This window comes from Chaetura pelagica, unplaced genomic scaffold (assembly GCF_000747805.2).
Source record: "Chaetura pelagica isolate M959 unplaced genomic scaffold, ChaPel_1.0 scaffold115, whole genome shotgun sequence".
Lineage (NCBI taxonomy): Eukaryota > Metazoa > Chordata > Aves > Apodiformes > Apodidae > Chaetura > Chaetura pelagica.
The window spans coordinates 2,843,391-2,860,859 of NW_009953761.1; the positions used below are offsets into that span (position 1 = coordinate 2,843,391).

General features: G+C 39.6%; 1 protein-coding gene across 1 annotated transcript in view; it reads left to right on the plus strand.

Annotated features, from left to right (window-relative positions):
* Positions 1-17,469, plus strand: part of ELF1 (E74-like factor 1 (ets domain transcription factor)) — a 38,222-nt gene that overhangs the window by 17,842 nt on the left and 2,911 nt on the right. Inside the window, 3 exon segments of the mRNA XM_010000860.1 lie at positions 2,462-2,545; positions 5,492-5,684; positions 6,747-7,214. Coding sequence (XP_009999162.1) covers positions 2,462-2,545; positions 5,492-5,684; positions 6,747-7,214 — 745 coding nt within the window.

Genomic DNA, 17,469 nt, shown 5'->3' on the forward strand with positions numbered 1-17,469 from the left:
CCAGTAAGAAAGCTGAAGTGAAACCACTGTGGAGGAGACCTTTACCAGCAGCTGCCCCCAGAGTGCTGCTGGGGAAACTACCGCACTGTGTGCCCTACTGCGAGATAACCAACTGTGAGAGGATTTTAAACTGGTTTTTTGGGTTTGTTCTTTTCTTCTTCTTTTTAATGTTGGCTGCTATGTGGGTCAAAACAAGGAGCCACTCTCTGCCAGACATTTAACCTCCTTGGCCTGATGCTTTCACACCGTCTTCTGTGTTGTGCTTCTGCATACTCCCACTCCTTCCTCCTCCCTAGCTGTAGGTTAGAAAACCAGTTGCTTCAGAAAAAATGTGTGTTTTTGACAGTTACATCAGATAAAATATGTACTAGAAAAGATTCATCAGCTTTGTCTTTCAGTAACTACTAGTTTTCAATGAAGTTGAGACTTCATGAGATAGATGGTATGGTCTGAGTGATGCTGAAGTGTTACTTCAAAATGTCACAGGGATTTATGAGGCATTGGTGTGCAATAATTACTGCAAAACATTATTAATTTTGTAGTGCACTTGAGGATGACGTGCAGTGGGCGGGTGGGGTTGTTTTGGGTTTTTTATTGTTTTGTTTGGGTTTCTTTTTGAAGTTCAATCTGTTTCCCCTTGTTTCATCAGTTTTGTGGCATGACAAAGTACCATGTTCATTCTGCACAATCTATACCACTAATGATTTTAAAGACTTCTAGCATAGGTCAGCTAAACTTACAGGGTTGCATTGTGCAGAGCTTTGCCAGCTAAATGAGCCAGAATGGCACTGTCAAGCAGAGCTCCTCCAAGAAAATGTTCCCCAGAAGTATTGGGGTGATTTCACTTCCTTTGTTTGTGGGCCTTATTACTGCAGCAGGGGAGCTGTATCTACCTGTCTGTTTGACCCCAGACCCAGGTTCAGCGTAATGTTTGTACTCGTGAATGTCTGAGGTCTGAGCTGCAGAACTACAGATGAGAGAAAGACAGGAAAAACAAAGGGGTATCAAAGACAGAAATTTGGAAATTTGCTGTACTAATACCTTCAGTCCCATGTTTGGTAAGGGAGGCATCCAGCAGTAGGTGATCATCTAAGTTATATGCACATTATATTTTAGATATGTACTGTTTATTATATTTTTACACACATTATGTATTTTTAAAACAAAACCCACTGAAAACAGTGCAAGAAAATGTATTTAACTTCTTCTGATGTAAGTAAAAATACTTAATCAGGATGAGCATCTTGCTTTCTAAATATCACATTAATTTATAGCATGAATTTCTAACCTGCGTTGTTTTTTGCAGCCATGGAAATAGGAAAGTGGAAACCCGGTTATAAATTCAATTAGCTATACAAAATTACGGTAGCACCACATAAGGCTTAGCTCTTGCACATTAGCTCTTGCCTTTTTGTAAAATTCTCTCCTAAAAATAAATTTAGTGATGTATTCTGAAAGGTAACAAATTCATGCCCTACTGAACCAAAGGAGGAAGCATGCTGATACTTAAAGTGCTTTCAGAAAACATCTTTTAAACACAGGAAGCATATCTTGTGTGTCTTTGTTAACTGTGTTTTTGATGGTATCAGTCAGGGCCTGGAGATGATAGCTCACAGTATAGTCTAAAACCATCATCTTAAGTATCTGTAGCCCAAATAATTGAGCAGCAACATCAACACCTTTTCCACATCCTTTACTGATTTCTAATTTCGGATGGTTTTGTGGTAGCGGATTGTCCATATATGATGTCTTAAAGTAGTCTAGGCTGAGGTAAGAGAGCCTAGAATTGCTGTAGCAACAGTATTCATACTTGGTAGCCTAGGTCATCCATCCTCAGAAATGCATAAATTCTGTGTGATCAATACTAAAGTTTCCTGAAGTTGACTGCAGTAGTTCACTCTTGACCTAGTTGAGCCTCAACAACTACATTTTCTTTCAAGACCTGATTTCATTTGGACACAATGTAATTAATTACATGAAAATAACACTCCCCACTCCTTAATGGTATACATTTACACCTGCATGAACAGAGGGGAAGTTAGATGAGCACCCAACAGAGTCTTCCCATGACACAACTCCAAGAGTAGAAAAACACTCAGCCAAACTTACCCTGACAGGCTTCTTGTGCAGTAGGACCTGATCTATACAAGAGTTACTATATCTAGACATTTTAGGGGAAGAAAGAAACAAACGTATCTGCAACCAATAATGGTGTGTGGAACAAAGCTGCTACAAACACACTCTGATAGTTCTTTACTAGAAGTACACTAAGAGCATAGGGGATCAAATCCTGCTGTAGACACTAAAAAATTTTAGCATCGAACTGAGCTGCTAACTTCCTAGAAATTGAATCCTCTCTGAATTGGGGAAACAAATCTCTTCCTGTTTTAGCTCCTTGTTCTTTTTTATTTCCTTTTTTTAAAAAAAAAAATAAATTTGACTTCCTGGTGGCTTATTTCAGGGAAGAAGCCAAGACCATCTCGTCCTGAGTCCCCTACTACAACGCCAAACATATCTGTGAAAAAGAAAAGCAAAGATGGAAAGGGTAAGTCACAAAGAGTTGTCACTAAAGTTTTTTTAAAAAGCATTGTTTCAGAGTGACCTGTTAAAGGAAAACATTTGTGATGTAAAAAGAAAATGTTCACTAATTTTCTTGTGATGTGAATGCAGGTCTTATGCTCAAGGGTGGTTAGTATCATATCTTAAGGCAAGTGAAAAATAAGTACATGTGAGATTGTTTTTGTGAAATACTCTGTTCCTAGGGAACACAATGTATTTGGCACTTTAGTAGCAAGGGTTCTTGGAAACTCTTCAAGCTCCCACAGAGGCTGCTGTGTTTTGAGTGAAGTCTTGGGGAGCACTTTGCATTGTATTAGGGTTTCTTGGGCTGTGGTTGTTTTGACAGATGATCCTTGAAAATATTTTCCATCTATGTCTAATTCTGCATGAGGATCTAACAGGAGGGAAGTTATAATGCAGCTTGAAGACTTGGGCAGAAAGTTTCAGTTTTGATACTTCATTCATTCCTCCTGTCTAAAAGGAAGACAGAAAATAAATACTACATAACTGATAAGCTAAATAGTTTCCTCCAGACTGAACTGTTCGGTAGTGTCGATCAGTTTTGTCAGCAGCTCAGTTGATTTACCGTTGGGTCCAGCACACACACCCGAGCCCAGGCTGATGTTTGAATGGCAGCCTCATGCCCCTGCCCCCTCCAGGTTCTGCTGCGCTCAGCAGGAGCTGAACATGAGCCTCCCCTGTGTCACCAGAAGTGCCTGCATGCACACCGAGGGGCTGAAGCACTTGCATGTGTGCAATGCTTGCCAGAAGAGGAGCCCAGCCAAACCTGGAAAGTGGTCACATAAGAATGTCACACACTCTTGAAATCAGAAAAATTACTACACTGAAAAATTGGTATAAATGTTTTTTGTTGTTTTTTCTTTTGAAGAGGATTTTTCTGCAATGACAGAAAATAAAGATCTGTTTGCAGGCAATAAATATTTAACAGGTTAGTTCCAGCAATTTTGAGTGTGTATCATTGCTGTTTTCTAAAAAAAAATTAAAACCTGACTTTTAAATAAAAATGAAAGTGAATTGTCAGAGGAATATCCAAGTAGTGCTGAAATGAAATAACAGAAAACATTAAAGCAGCTAGCCATAAAATTAAATGGCAGAAGAGTCTAATGTTTGTGTCACTAATAACAAGGATACACTGTATTTCACGTTTGTACATTGTTACAAAATTGCTAATTCAGAAGGAATTAAAAAGTAGCATGTTGCCTGAAACCACTGCCTGTTAGGAGAAAAGCTACCACAAAAGCACTGGGAGCATTTTGAGGAACAGAGAATTGAAGTAAAAGGGATATTAATGTAAGCTTCCATTGCAGGGAAGCAGCTAGAAAATCTTGCCTGGCTCTGTCTCCACACTGTTGCCCTAAGGAGCACATATATGGTAGAATACCAAGCCCTCCATAAAAACATCAGGTGTGATGGATGGAGAAAACTGAATTTTCCACATATTTCTTCTTCTTCTGTGACTCACAGGAGGTTAAAAATTCTGCCTGTGAGTAAAGCAGGCATGCAGATGGTCCTCTTCACAGTGATTTTCAGTGGCTAAGCAGTGACAGATTTTTAGACCGTCTTGATGCAGCTGAGCATTTTTAGTCTAGACTACAACAAAAGCACTCTGGATTAGATGGCGAGTAGCTGGGAATGCTCTAACTCCTGGCTGACATTGTGTCCTGCCTAAGCAGTCTTAACCTTTGCCTTTCGGGTATCCCGAGGCAAGCAGGCTGACTGTTTTATGTAAGCTGTGAGCCATTTGTTGCAAAGGCAGTGTTTTTTTTCTAGGGATGCTCACTTTTCAAGTTTCCACCTGCTGAAGGGGGAGGAGTACGCGTTGTACTGCCAGTGCTGATGGCTTTGCTGAAAATTTGCAAAATACACATTATAATACAGTAGTAGGGGAGTTTGAATTTGAGACACTGCCTGTTGTTGGGGAAAAAAAAAAAAGTTGTCTGGTGGTTATTAAAGTTGAAAAAGCTGCAAAGTTAAAATTAAGCTAAGAAGAGTTCCTGTCACCTTCTGGTGCACTGGGAATAATTTTTGTGAAACTTAAGAAATCTGAACGTATTATCCTTGCTTTGTTTTTGCTCAACTACTTGTGGGAGGTGATACTTCCATACAAGATGCTTTTTCTTCCTTTCTCAGACTAACAACATATCACAAAGAAGCTTATGTGCAGCTTCAAGTGTGCAAAAGAACATCAGGCACAAAAAGCCTTTAAAAAGCAGGGAAAAGGGGTTTAATTAGTTATAGAAATTTAGACTCCTTTAATAGATTTCCATATATGTGCCTGCTTGTTTGTAAAATGTAATTTGAGTGTTGGCTACCAGCAAGTGCAAGTGCTCAGTGGATTAAAAAAAATAAAATAAAAATCTTTTTCAGAATGTTTTTCTTGAAGATTTGGCTACCTCAGCATGTGTCACTGACTGCCCCATATAAATCCATTAGCTAAAAGTGAAGATTTTGTTTAGCCTTTTAAAGGATTTATAACACTCACCTCAATTCAGCAAATTATTTAAACAAGAGCTTAATTGCTAGCATGTTCAGAGGATGGGCCAGGACATGTTCCTATTTGAGGTAAAGCAACAGTGACTGCTTCTGTAACTGGGTTAGGCACGGGGGAAGTGTACACATAGGTGACTAATGCTGTCTGAGCCTGTGGTTGGAGCAGGGTGACTGTAGGTTGACTAGTACCTGACTCTGTAGGTTACAGACAGTGGAGAGGATGTTTGTGCACCGAGATTATAATAACTAGCGAGAATCCCTTTCCGTGCCCTTCCATCACTATTTTCTAGTGTATTACAGTGTATTCCTGAAGATACCAGCTTCTTAATTTTTTGATTATTTACATCATTAATAAAATGTGATTGACTAATATAGTTTTTTTCTTTTTTATTTTCTGTGTCCTAAAATACTTCTATTTTAGGAAATACAATTTATCTCTGGGAGTTCTTACTAGCACTGCTGCAGGACAAAGCTACCTGTCCTAAATATATCAAATGGACTCAAAGAGAGAAGGGCATTTTCAAACTGGTAGATTCCAAGGCTGTGTCCAGGTTGTGGGGAAAACACAAAAACAAACCTGACATGAATTATGAAACAATGGGTAGAGCTCTCAGGTACGTGCATTTTTAATAATAGACCATTTTTGTTGTGTTAGTGTGTGCATGCATTCAATGCCTCATCTAATTTGTGTAACAACATTAAAGAGTTAATACTCAGTCATTTTCGGAAATGAAGAAGTTATCTCAGCAAAATAAAGAAGTTAACTAAAAGTAACCCTTCCTAGCCTCAACCCCAAATCAGTAGCTCAGACATTGCTGCTGCAAAAAACGCATCTGAACAGTCAGACAAAGTGAGAGAATGAAGATTCCAACTGGGACAAGCCTTTTACTTAAAATTTGCTTCTCCTTTCTCTAAAAAAATCTTAAATTCATGTATATTAATGTAATTATTTCTACTTGTTGCAAATGAACCTGTTTCCAGTGAAAGCTACAGTTTTGGAGTTCAGATCTGGGAGCATTTCTCTTGACTTGCATGTACAGACAATTTTAAAAGATCTTGTGCCTCTGCCTGTCAGGCTGGGATATTTCTCATACATAAAAGACTGTAAAATAAAGCAGACATCCACAAAGCTTCAGTCTTACCTACGGATTGATATTTGTCTGACTGATCAGCTATGCATTTATTTTCATTTCCTTTCACCCCTCACCTCAAATTATAATTAATTTGTAAATATAACAGAAGTAGTGCTCTCCTGTCCCTGTTCCCTTTCTTGTAGCTCAAATGTCTGCCTGTGGTTACTGGTGAATTAGTGTGACTTAAGGTAACTGAACAAACTTTATGAGTCAAGGGGAGAATTTCAAGATTCATGCAACTTTTCAAGAGTGTAAGTTGATAGCAGGGCTGCCAAGTAATGTAGTTCTCTTTCTCCTCAGAGTAATACAATGTTGAAATTAAAAGATGACAAGAAATGCCAGTAAAAGAAAGTTGTTTGAGGAAAAAAATGCCATTAAACTGGCCTCATCTTTATCATGAAGAAACTAGGCACTTAAACTTTAAGCTTCCACTTGTTACTGCTGGTCTTATTTTCTGGACATTTTTTTTTGCCTTTCTTTGTTTTGTTTGTTTTTTGGCAAAAAAACCCACTGTGTAACTTGATGTCTGTACGGTTTAAACAGATACTATTACCAAAGAGGAATACTGGCTAAAGTAGAAGGTCAGCGCCTAGTATATCAATTTAAAGAGATGCCAAAAGATCTCGTCTATATAGATGATGAAGATGCAAGCCCTAGCACTGAATCATCAGATTCAACTCTCCTCTCAACTCCTGTGGCCAATAGAAACCAGTCAAGCAGATCTAGAGCATCTGCAAACACGGGAACAAAGGGGGGATCTACCACAGCGCTAAAAACAGGAAACTTGAAGGCTGCTGAGCTGAAGGAGCACGTAGAAGTCGTACAGCAGCAGACACCTGGCTTGACTTCAGAAGTTTTGAGGACAATGCAATCTCCACAGCCAGTACATCCCACACAGCTTTTTCGGACAGTTCACTTAATGCAGCCATTACAGCCCCTCACAGAAGGACGTGCAGCTGTAACCAGTAATGTTGCAGATGAAGCATTAAATCCCTCCGTTCAGAATATAAGGTAAGAAAGTGTACAGAAAATAAACATATGAATAATAATAACTTAACGGGGTAATGGCTAGATAGACATTCTTTGTTGTGCTTAAAAAAAATGACTTGCCTCCCAGTTTGGTTGAAGTGAAGTGGTGTCTTTGTGGCTGATCCTGGGAACCAGGAGTTACTACAGAATACTCAACATGTATGCTCATAAATGGTCTGCCATTGGTGGAGGAAGGCATATCTCCCTGCAGTATTTGGCCTGATGCACATCCTTTAGAGAAGAAAAATATACAACTTTTCTTTAAAATAGGTATCAATCCTATCCTGCAATAGGTATCTTCACTTTTGAATTATACATGGTGTGTCTGTGTGATCCCTTAAAGATTTTCCTCCTTGCTTCTTAATTTTTCTTTTTAAGAATTTTTTGTCATCTCTTTCATCTTTCGTATTGTCTGCAGTTACAAAAGGGGAAAGCTCTGTGTTATCTCTCTGGCATTTTGCTGCTGTTACAAAAGCATGTTCTTCCAATTTTAGAGAACAATTAACAGCATAATCTCATGGGAGTTGGATATCTGCAGACTATACTGGGACACAGTCATGCTTCCATGCTTCATTTGTAAGTCAGCTGGCTGACACTACACAGCATTTAAGCATCATGACTCCTTTGCCACCTACACATTAGTAGCAGCATCCTAATTGAAGAGGCTTTAAAACAGTCAGTTAAGCCTGGTTTTACCCTAGCTGAGACATACCCTAGTGGAGATTGTTTATCTTCTCTGACTAAAAGAGACCTAAACCAAATAAATGTTCTTGTAATCTAGGCCCTTCACAGGAATGTCAGAGTTGTATATGGTGATTCTGGACCTTAAAGCTATTTCAGCAAAGTTTCAGGATATATTTCAGGAGCTGCTCATTCTTAATGAGTTGTGAACATCACTTTTTGAGATGTGCTGTGTTAATGTTGCTGCTGCAAAATGGCAATAAAACTATTTCCTGCTCCTTTCTTATATTCTTTCCTTTGAAAATTACATCCAGAGCCACAAATACATTTGGAGTGATACTGACTGTCTGGGGTTAACCATGCAATTTTGTCAGAGATGTAAGTAATGAGCCTAATACGACCAAATAATGTTTTTTTTTCTAAAGTTTTACTCTCTCATCTCTGCTACTAGAGGAATATTGTAGAAGCTAGTTATTAAAACTCTCATGATACAAAAGGAAAATCCAGAATAGCAGTAACAGCTAGGTTTTTCAGAAGAACTGAAAGAAGAACTGAAACTGTTTAGATCAATCTTCAGTGACTGATACAGCAGAATCAATAAGAAATGCTTTAGGAGGTAATAGAGTAGTTGAGGAATCTGAAGATTTATATATAGGAAATGATAAACCAAGACTGCAGTTTCAATCAAGAAAAAAGTTGCATTATATCTTCTTTCCTTTGAGTAAAAAAAAATAAAAATTGTGAAATTTGTCCCTGGACTTCTTAGTTTGAATCCTCTTTTTCTAAAATTTCTTTTAAAATTATGGAATGTTTTCATTCATGTTGCAACATGAAAAATTCGTGCTGAAAAGAGAAATTCACTGGTTAGTAAAGGTTGCAAGGGAATGAATACACTGAACCATGAAAGCAAAAATCCTTATCCAAAACAAAACAGAAAGTTATAATTTATAAGTAGACAATTTTTTTTTTTTTTTGTATTTTAATTCTAAAATGCATGATTTGAAATCAAATTGTATTTTACTTATTGCTCCCACCAACTGAAATTAGTTCAGGATGTATATAAGGGAAAGTTTATATTTGATCAGAAGCTTATGTGGAAGTTATGGCCTAAAGAATTTGACAAAATAAATTTAAAAAAAAGCACAAACAACAACAAACAAAAAAAAGTTTTGCAATTTATTTTAAAAATAAATAAAAATCTGCTTCAGATTGATGTGTGTTCTATGTTTTTAAAGCTTAGGAATGAAGTTATTCAGTAGAGTACAATCCTATGATTTTAGAGTGGATGAAGATTGTAATTACTTGTAAGTTGTAAAAGTGACTTAGGGCAATATAGTGAAAGGAAACGAGTGCAGACATAATTGAAGCTGTACTGTACCATTTAAGTCCATAGAGCAATGCTATTAAACATTAGTAGGGGGAGAGGTCAGCAATTTACAGAGTTAAATAGCTCTAGGCTAGACCTACACTAGATTATATGTCAAAACCGTTATCAGTAATACAGATGCTATAAGAAATGGTGAGAACAAACAGAAGTATCTGTAAGACCTAGTAAGACAGGTAGGCAAGAGGTCCAGCTTAACATTTGGAGAGTTGCTCAGTGACATCATGATGGCCAGTTATTGCGTTACAGTATTTCACAATCAAACCTTGGGCAATAAGCTAACAGGGGAAAAAAAGTAGTAGGGATGATACATGTGTGAACTTGGAATGAAGCAGAAGCCTTAAGCCTTAGAGTTCTGTATTGCATCAGTTCTGATCCCTTGTTTGTAACTTAAAACATTAGTCCACCAAGTCTTCAATTGCACTTTTCTTAGCCAAGATGACAAAGTGTCTCAGATGAAGGAAAAAAACAACCCATGGGATCTTTTCAGTACTTCATGTAATTACTGACTGGTTTAGAAGTATTGCTAATTAAGAAAGGATGTATGGAGGTGTCTGAGCAGTTAGAATGAAAATAAAAAACACAACCCAGATTTTTTTGGTTTGCTGTTTACAGGATGGGCCAAGCTGCAAACCAGGGTGCTGGTGAGTCCTGTGCAGTAGTCACTGCCCATTCCAGGCTCTAAAGATACAATTTATAAGAGACACACATTGCTGCTTAGTTTCAAAATGCAGACTTGAAACAGTTTGAGGTAGAAGGGCACACTGTACCTTTCTCAGAGCATATGTTTTAGGTCTTGTTTTATAATAAAGCTAAAACAAAGGAACTGGATTTTGGGTTTGTTTGTTCAAGCAGCCATAAATCTCTAGCAGCTGAATGTGTGTGCACATTCTGAATTGCTGCAGTGGATTCCATAAGGGATGAAATTAATTATCTGCATGATTTGAAAGCGTACAACATGTACAATTGCCGTTACAGAATAAGAGATGACAAACCTTCTGATGTATGTGTGCTCTCTGTAGGCTTGTGCTTGGAGCCACTTCTTAGTAGTTTTACAAAGAAGCATGAGGACAAATAGCAACATTGGTTGCCAGTTACTGGTCAGAGATTGAGGCATCTAGGTAGTCAGTGTCATTTTGGAGAAAGGGCAACAAGGGTTTGGGAGGGATCGTCAGAATTTTTTCTGACTCATACTGGTTAGTGGTTGGGCTCTGCCTTCAAGCATTAACTTCTTGGACCCATATAATTTGTCTTATGCAATGTAGTTGCTAAAAATTTTTTCATACAAATGTTCTTCCCTCAGCAGCAATTTCCTTCTGTTGTGTTGTGAGAAGAAAAAAACCGATGTGATTAACCACATACTATAGAGAAAACATTAAGGATTTTAGAGGTCAAAACAATTGGCTTCTTTACACTTAACCATATCCTTCAGAGAAGAAGTCTGAACATGTATCTTCTCTGCTAAGGAACTGGGTAAAGGAATCATATTTCAGGAACGTGGTTAAAGGCTTGTGTCACCGTCCCTCAACTGCAGTAGGTGGCATCTACTAGGTAGAGTCTTCTCCCAGAGCATGGCTGGGAGGGCATGGCAGCTGTTCCCCAGGGCCTTTTTTTGCTTCTCAGATAAACAGTGAAAATGAGGGCTGGTTCTTCTCAGGAGACAGACATTTGCTTCGTTTATAGCTGCAAAAAGCTCACGTAGAGTTGTACATTCAGAGAAGGATAGTGTCCTACTCCAAATTGGAAAGGTCTTGTCTTTTGGATGGCTTTTGAGGGGCTTTTAATACAAGTTTTGGGGCTGGTGTATGCAGGAGATGAGAAGTGGCCGGGGAATATGGTGCTTCTTCAGAACTACTGCTTAAACAAAAAGGCTGTGATGTGGTTCTAGCTCAAGCTTGGGAAAAGGGGCAGGAGCAGGGTCAGGTCATGCAAACTGAGTTTTGCTGACCAGGGAAGACATCTAGTATCCCCAGTGGGTATGTTTGGAATTGCAAACTCACTGCTGTTCTGCAGGTCTAACCACTTTGTCCTAGTGGATGCAAGTACAGTCACTGCAGTCGAGCTGTGTAACTGGAGCTGAATTTGGCACCACATGTTTACAGGGATAAGACAAAAAAGTAAAAATGCCTCTCTGGTTTATTTTATTTCTAACTTTTTCCAATAAGCCAGCTTTTTTAAGGACATGATGAAATAAGTCAATTTGACTTTGGCACTTGCAAAATTGTTCTGTTTAAACTAGAATAACTTACATAGGTTAGACAGAATATATAGTTTATTGGAGTACTTGTGTTTTGTCTTGAAATCTGGGGGCACTCCACGTTCATTGGGTCATGCTGGGCATAAAGGGCATCCCTTCTGTTGTTCCAGAAAGTGTATATATCCTGCAAGGCTAGGGACTTAACTTGTCATGGGTAGTCTGGGACATCGTACATGGCTGTAAGGTGCTTGTGTTTGTGCAGTTACATTGCTCCCCTAAATGAGACTAGGACTGCAGACAGGAACATACATTTTAATTTACCTTTAATCTACAGTAGTTGTGATTTAAGATGGACTGTGGATGGAGTGAAAAGAGGTTCTCATGTTACTGACAGTGCAGAAAAGATCATATTATGAGAAACTTAAAACAATATGTCTCTGTTTCCTATTGACTGTATGGGACACAGCTGAGTATTCTAGCTGGCAGCTCTGTCTACCAAGAAACTTTCACTGAGCTGACTGCTGCTAGATCCTGTGCAATGCTTTAGCAGACTTCAGGTTTTAAACATAGTGTTTCCATCAGAATTCAGTTTATTGCTTCTTTTCTGTATTTTCAAGTTGTCACTGTGATAGCTTGGACAGAGCATGTTAGAAGACCAGTATCCTGACTCTGTTCCTTAGCTGGGGGAAAAGCTAATACAGACTACAGAGGACCAGTGGGATACGCTCTGTGTGTTCACTTCTAGAGAACTGTTACATGATGAGCCACGGCTTTCATCTTGACCTTTTTGCAACCTTTGGGGTAGAAAATGTTGCAGTAATTCATCCTGAAGGTGACACGAGTGTGGACCACAGTGGCAAGATCCTGATTCAGCAGAAGGAAGTTGCTGAAGGTGAACTGTTTTTTTTTCTGGCCATGAGAATTCTGTGTAAGAACAGTGACGAAGCCAACAAAATGCCAGCACAGTGGATTGTCCCCATAAGCAGAGAGAATTACCTTTGAAAGTCATGTCTATGCCAAGCAAACACATATGCTTTCTGCTTTTGTTCCATAATCTGTTTCTGTGTCCAGGCTTTGATGTACTGGTGGTCTGACTGCAGCTCTGCTGATGCTGAAGAATAGGCAGATTTGTCTAGCATGAGTTTATCAACTCTGAAAATGTGATTACAGCTGCTGTTTCAAATGAAGTGTCTTCCTCTTGTGCCACGTATAGATGTTAGGTTGTGTAAGTTTTGCAGTGAATGTCACCATTATGTTCTGTAATCATACTTTTACACCCTGTATATGTTGATTTTGCTTGAGTTTGCATAACCACACAGACACAGGTCTAAAGTCTGGCACTGTCCTACTGAGATTTTGCATTGACCATTTGCTCCTAAGTCCTTTTTTTTTTCCTGAATAAGAACAAGAGTAAAATCTCTACAATGTCATCTGATGATGTAGCCCATCACTCCTCTGCTGTTCCCGTAGCTGAATAAAGACCATCACAGGTGTCAGTCTGGGTGAAGAGCTCACTAGGGCTCCCTGGGACTTGATGGGGAACATGAGCGAAGGAATACGATGCCAGCTGAGGACTTCTAGATAATTGGAAACAACTCCTGGCCAATGTTTGGAAGGCCTTACTTTGATCAGCCAGCATTGATACACGTGTTTTGGTTCTGTTTGCAGTTAGACAGTCATTCCATCAGTGCAACTAGCTGGGTCTTCATGCCTGCACTGGAAGCTCTTCAGCACACGGATTAGCAGATACTGTTTGTCACCGTTTGACTCAGGTCCAACAACAATGCTCTTGATCCCCTCCCCTTCCCACCCAGGTAGGGAAGAAGAGAGAGAAAAAGAGAGAGACTTGGCTGGATTGAAAACTAAACTACACAGCTTTAATTAAGACACTAATGAATGATACAAGAAATTATATACAATTATATACAGATATGGGCAAAAGCCTCTCACCTCCCCCCACCCCCAGCAACTCCCACAGCACTTCCCTGAACTGGGAAGAGTCCCGAGGAATCCCGGAGCCGCTGCTGGAGAAGAGCAGAGAGTGATGAGGGTCAGGAGAGCTTGAGCCTAAGGGTCGATGGTGATGGATGGACGGAGTCCTCCCCAGATGCCGGCTATGGATGGAAGAGAAGGCAAGAAGAAGAAGGAAGGAAGTTGTCTTCTGTGATCTCTGACCTTCCTCTGAGCTTATGTAGATATATGGAATGGAATATCTCTGGCCAATTTTGCTGTCTGTCTAACTCAGCCTCCTACGGGGGGGGTCACAGATCTCCCCGTAGTGTCTGAGCTGGCAGAGCGAAGGTGCGACCTTGAAGCCTCAGTAGTTAGAAAAACATTCCAGTGTCTTATCAGCCTAGCAGAACACACAGTTGCTAGTTACAAGAAAGCTTACTGAAGAAAAAAAAATCAGTAAAAAGAAAAATTGGCTTCATCCTGGCTCAAACCAGGACACTGTTGGATCTGTCTCACTGCTGCTTCAGCCTTCCCCAAAAGGAGGGAAGCAGGTGATTGTTGCAAAGGGTTGGTCTCTGTCATCTCTTAAGTGGAGGCTTGACTGTATTTCAGGTTTGAGGATGTTGAGGAAAATGCTGTTCCTGAGGGAGATGTTGGTCAGAAGTAGGCTGATGTGATCTCAGCAGGCTTCTACAAGAAGCAGTCATTTAGCTTACAACAGAATGTGTTTGTCAGAACACATTTATAACAGGAACAACTTCTGTTGCATCAAGGACTTTGGTTATAACCAAATATTTGAGTTTCCTGCAGCTGAGAAGACATTTTCTTAAGCTCATTTCTGATTTAATTTCTACAGTAGATAGGAAGAAGGCTGCTTATGGCAGATGGGACTTCAAAGTCATCTAGACAGATCAATTTTGTTGCTGCACAATAAGAAACTATCCACAGGAGCTCTTCTTACATGTCTTTGGCACAGTTGAAAGATGAGGGGTTTTGCAGATCTTTCTTACCAGCAAAGATTATGAGGTGTACTTCAGCTGAGTAAGCAGTTTTGAAAAGTTCTGAAAAGAAGACTAAGACTACATAGGTCAGTACAAAGGACACCAAGCTTGAGAGTCAAGTCCTCTCATCTCTGTTCTCATGTAATAAAATATTATCTTGTCCAGGCAAAGAGCCAGACAAGAACAGGCAAGTTCTTCCCTCCCTTCAGAGGAGGCTGCGTTCAGACTGGGCATGAAGGCATCGAGTGCGTTTCTACCTCTCATGAACATCTCCCCCTAGACTGTTTAGTAGCTCCGGTCTGCCTCCTTGTGCTGTAAAAGTGCCAGTGGGTGGCTGTGATGGTGACACGCTGGGGTTCAGTTTTGACAAGGTTGTTGATGACTTTTGAGGATCATGTACACGAGTTACTTGGCAGTGACAGTAGGACTCCTGAGTCGCGCTTGGCTGATGCTTCCAATAGTCACTCAAAAGACATTGTTTCTTGACTCGTGCATCTGAAGTGATTCTGACAAGCACATCCCAGCCCTTCACCTCCCTGCTTTTCCTAGCTCGGTTGAATAAATTGTTTGCAAGCAGTTAGTAGATCATATGGGGGAAGTCCCTGGAAATTTGTCCATTTATCTCAAGGCCATAATTTCCCCTATACTTGTAGGATAAACAATGTGTATGTAGGAGAGAAAATTCTCCTGTTACATCTCTATATATATTTCTTAATATTGCCTTGATTAATTTTCTTATTTTGCTGTGAAATACTTTGTTTACCTTAGCTTGTAGCTTCAGGGTTGTTTTTTTTTATCTTCTCCTTTTCTCCATTTCATAAAAAGTAATGTAAATTACCATAAATAAACTTGGTTTTCCTGCCTATCACTTAATGTTTGCTTTATCACTAATTACCTCTTGATGAATTAACGTGATAGTGCACAACTCTAGGCTGTTAACAGTACCAAATCAACCAAGAAATAGATGATCCTTTTCTGCCAAGCTAAAATTACTTCAGAATTTGTGTAATTCTTTTCTCAGTTGTGACCTGACTGTTTTATGACAGCATTTCCTTTTCATCGCTGTTGCTCAATGTTCTTTTTCCTCTTGTAACCGCAGCAGGAACCGATTTGTCCCTTAGAGGAGGAAGGGCATTAGCAAATTGACAGTGGAATTCAGAACTATAGCAGAATACATAGTTCAAAGCACCTAAAATACTGCAGCCCAGTGATAACACATCACCTTAAGTAGTGTGTGCTTCTTTTTTTGGTAAAACAGGCAAAACAATTAACCAAACATGCATTTTTTATTTATTTTTTTTTCAGTGATATTCAAAGCAAATAGAGCAGATAGATTTTTACTTTCTAAACAAAGACAATTGTCTCTAGTCTTACCACATAAGGAAAATGTCTTGCTTGGCCATCATTGGCACAAATAACAATGTGTATTTATGATTGTGTGTGCTACTGAATCCTGTGCTTGTACAGACATCTGCTGCATGCTTTGCCTCTAGGGTTCACACTCTGTGTGTGTATACACATATGTGTATATACATGTATATATATGTGTGTCTTGACTGATGGAGAAGATAGAACACCTGGAGTAAACTGTTAGTCACAGTATGATGTAAGGGTATGGAACTTGCTTTAAGGAGACATAAAATGGCTAACATCCATGCACAAATACTAATTACAGTGTGATGAGACAAATGCTCTGGTTCAGTCCTCTCAGAGCTGTTGTTCCTGCTGCTTTACAGAATGCCTGCAGACTTTTTGAGATTGTCCTTCACAACCATTGAGCAGCTAGAAGTTTTAATTTTTACTATTTTGGTTTAAGAACTAGAAAGTAATAGTTGCATGGTATCCCAGCCCAGGCTAGTAGCTTCAGCTTGAGTTGATCCTAATCCTTCAGGCTCAAGTAAGTTTCTTCATGGATTGAAGAGCTGGCTTGATACCTACTCAGATGCTCTTAATGCTTTTCTAATGGTGTGCAGCACCCAATTCTCCAGGAGTTGGAATGAAAGAAGCAATCACTGTAGCTGGTGCTTCATCTCCAGACAGCCCCCATTGCCATGAGCTTCTTCCTTGGGCTGTCTCCAGTTTTGTGAAACAGGAGTGCAAGATAGGCTCTTGTGTTAGTTGCATGAAATGTTTTGTCCAGTTATTATGGCCTCTGGGATGAGAGACTGTGCAGAAGCCTCATGAACAAGGATTTGGATTTGTTTTGCTATAGCAGCATTCCTGGGTGCCACTTTTCTCATATTTCTTGTGAGGAAGAGAAAGCTACAGATGTAAATTTTGTTCCTTGTATTACCAAGCCATGTTGGCAGTGGGGAAAAGATTGCCCTGCAGCAGCAGCTGGAAGATGGTCAGAGAGAAGGTACTGACATGCTCTGAGCCCGATACTAGAGCTGCTTGTGCTGCAACAATCTGTGGAGGCCTTTGCCAGAGGACTGAGCTGAGAGGGACTTGGGCAATCTTCTACAAAATGTTTCTTCATTTTTCTCTCCTGCCGTGCTAAGGAAGAGGGAGCAGAGCTCTCTGTGCTGTTGGGATACTGCCAGGAGCACCATCTGCATCCAGATTGCCCCTTAGCTTCAGCATGACAAAAGTGCTGCTTTGGTAAGCTTTTTGTTGTAACTGTGATAGCCAGAACATGATTTTAAATGGAAGTTTTAAATATGCTGAGTCTGATCTCACTGGTCAGTGACTAAATACTGGCAAGTAGGATTTCACAGAGCTGTAAAAAATAGGTACTACATGGGTAGAAGGACTATAGAAAGGAGGACATCCCACGGTAGATGTATTGCAGGCAACCCTTGCAGTGTAGCTGAGGACCAGTCTTCAGAAGGATGAGCATGCAGGATTGTGCATGGATTTGAAAGGACAAATGTTGACAGTAAATTGCTTTTCATCTAAAGTGATTTTGGCACTAGGAGACAGTTATTTTTGTTTTCTGTCAGTGTCAAATATGTTCAAGAAAACACAAGGGAGAGCTTAAGTCTGTAAAAGGAGAGGAGGGTGGGCATGAGAAAACACTGA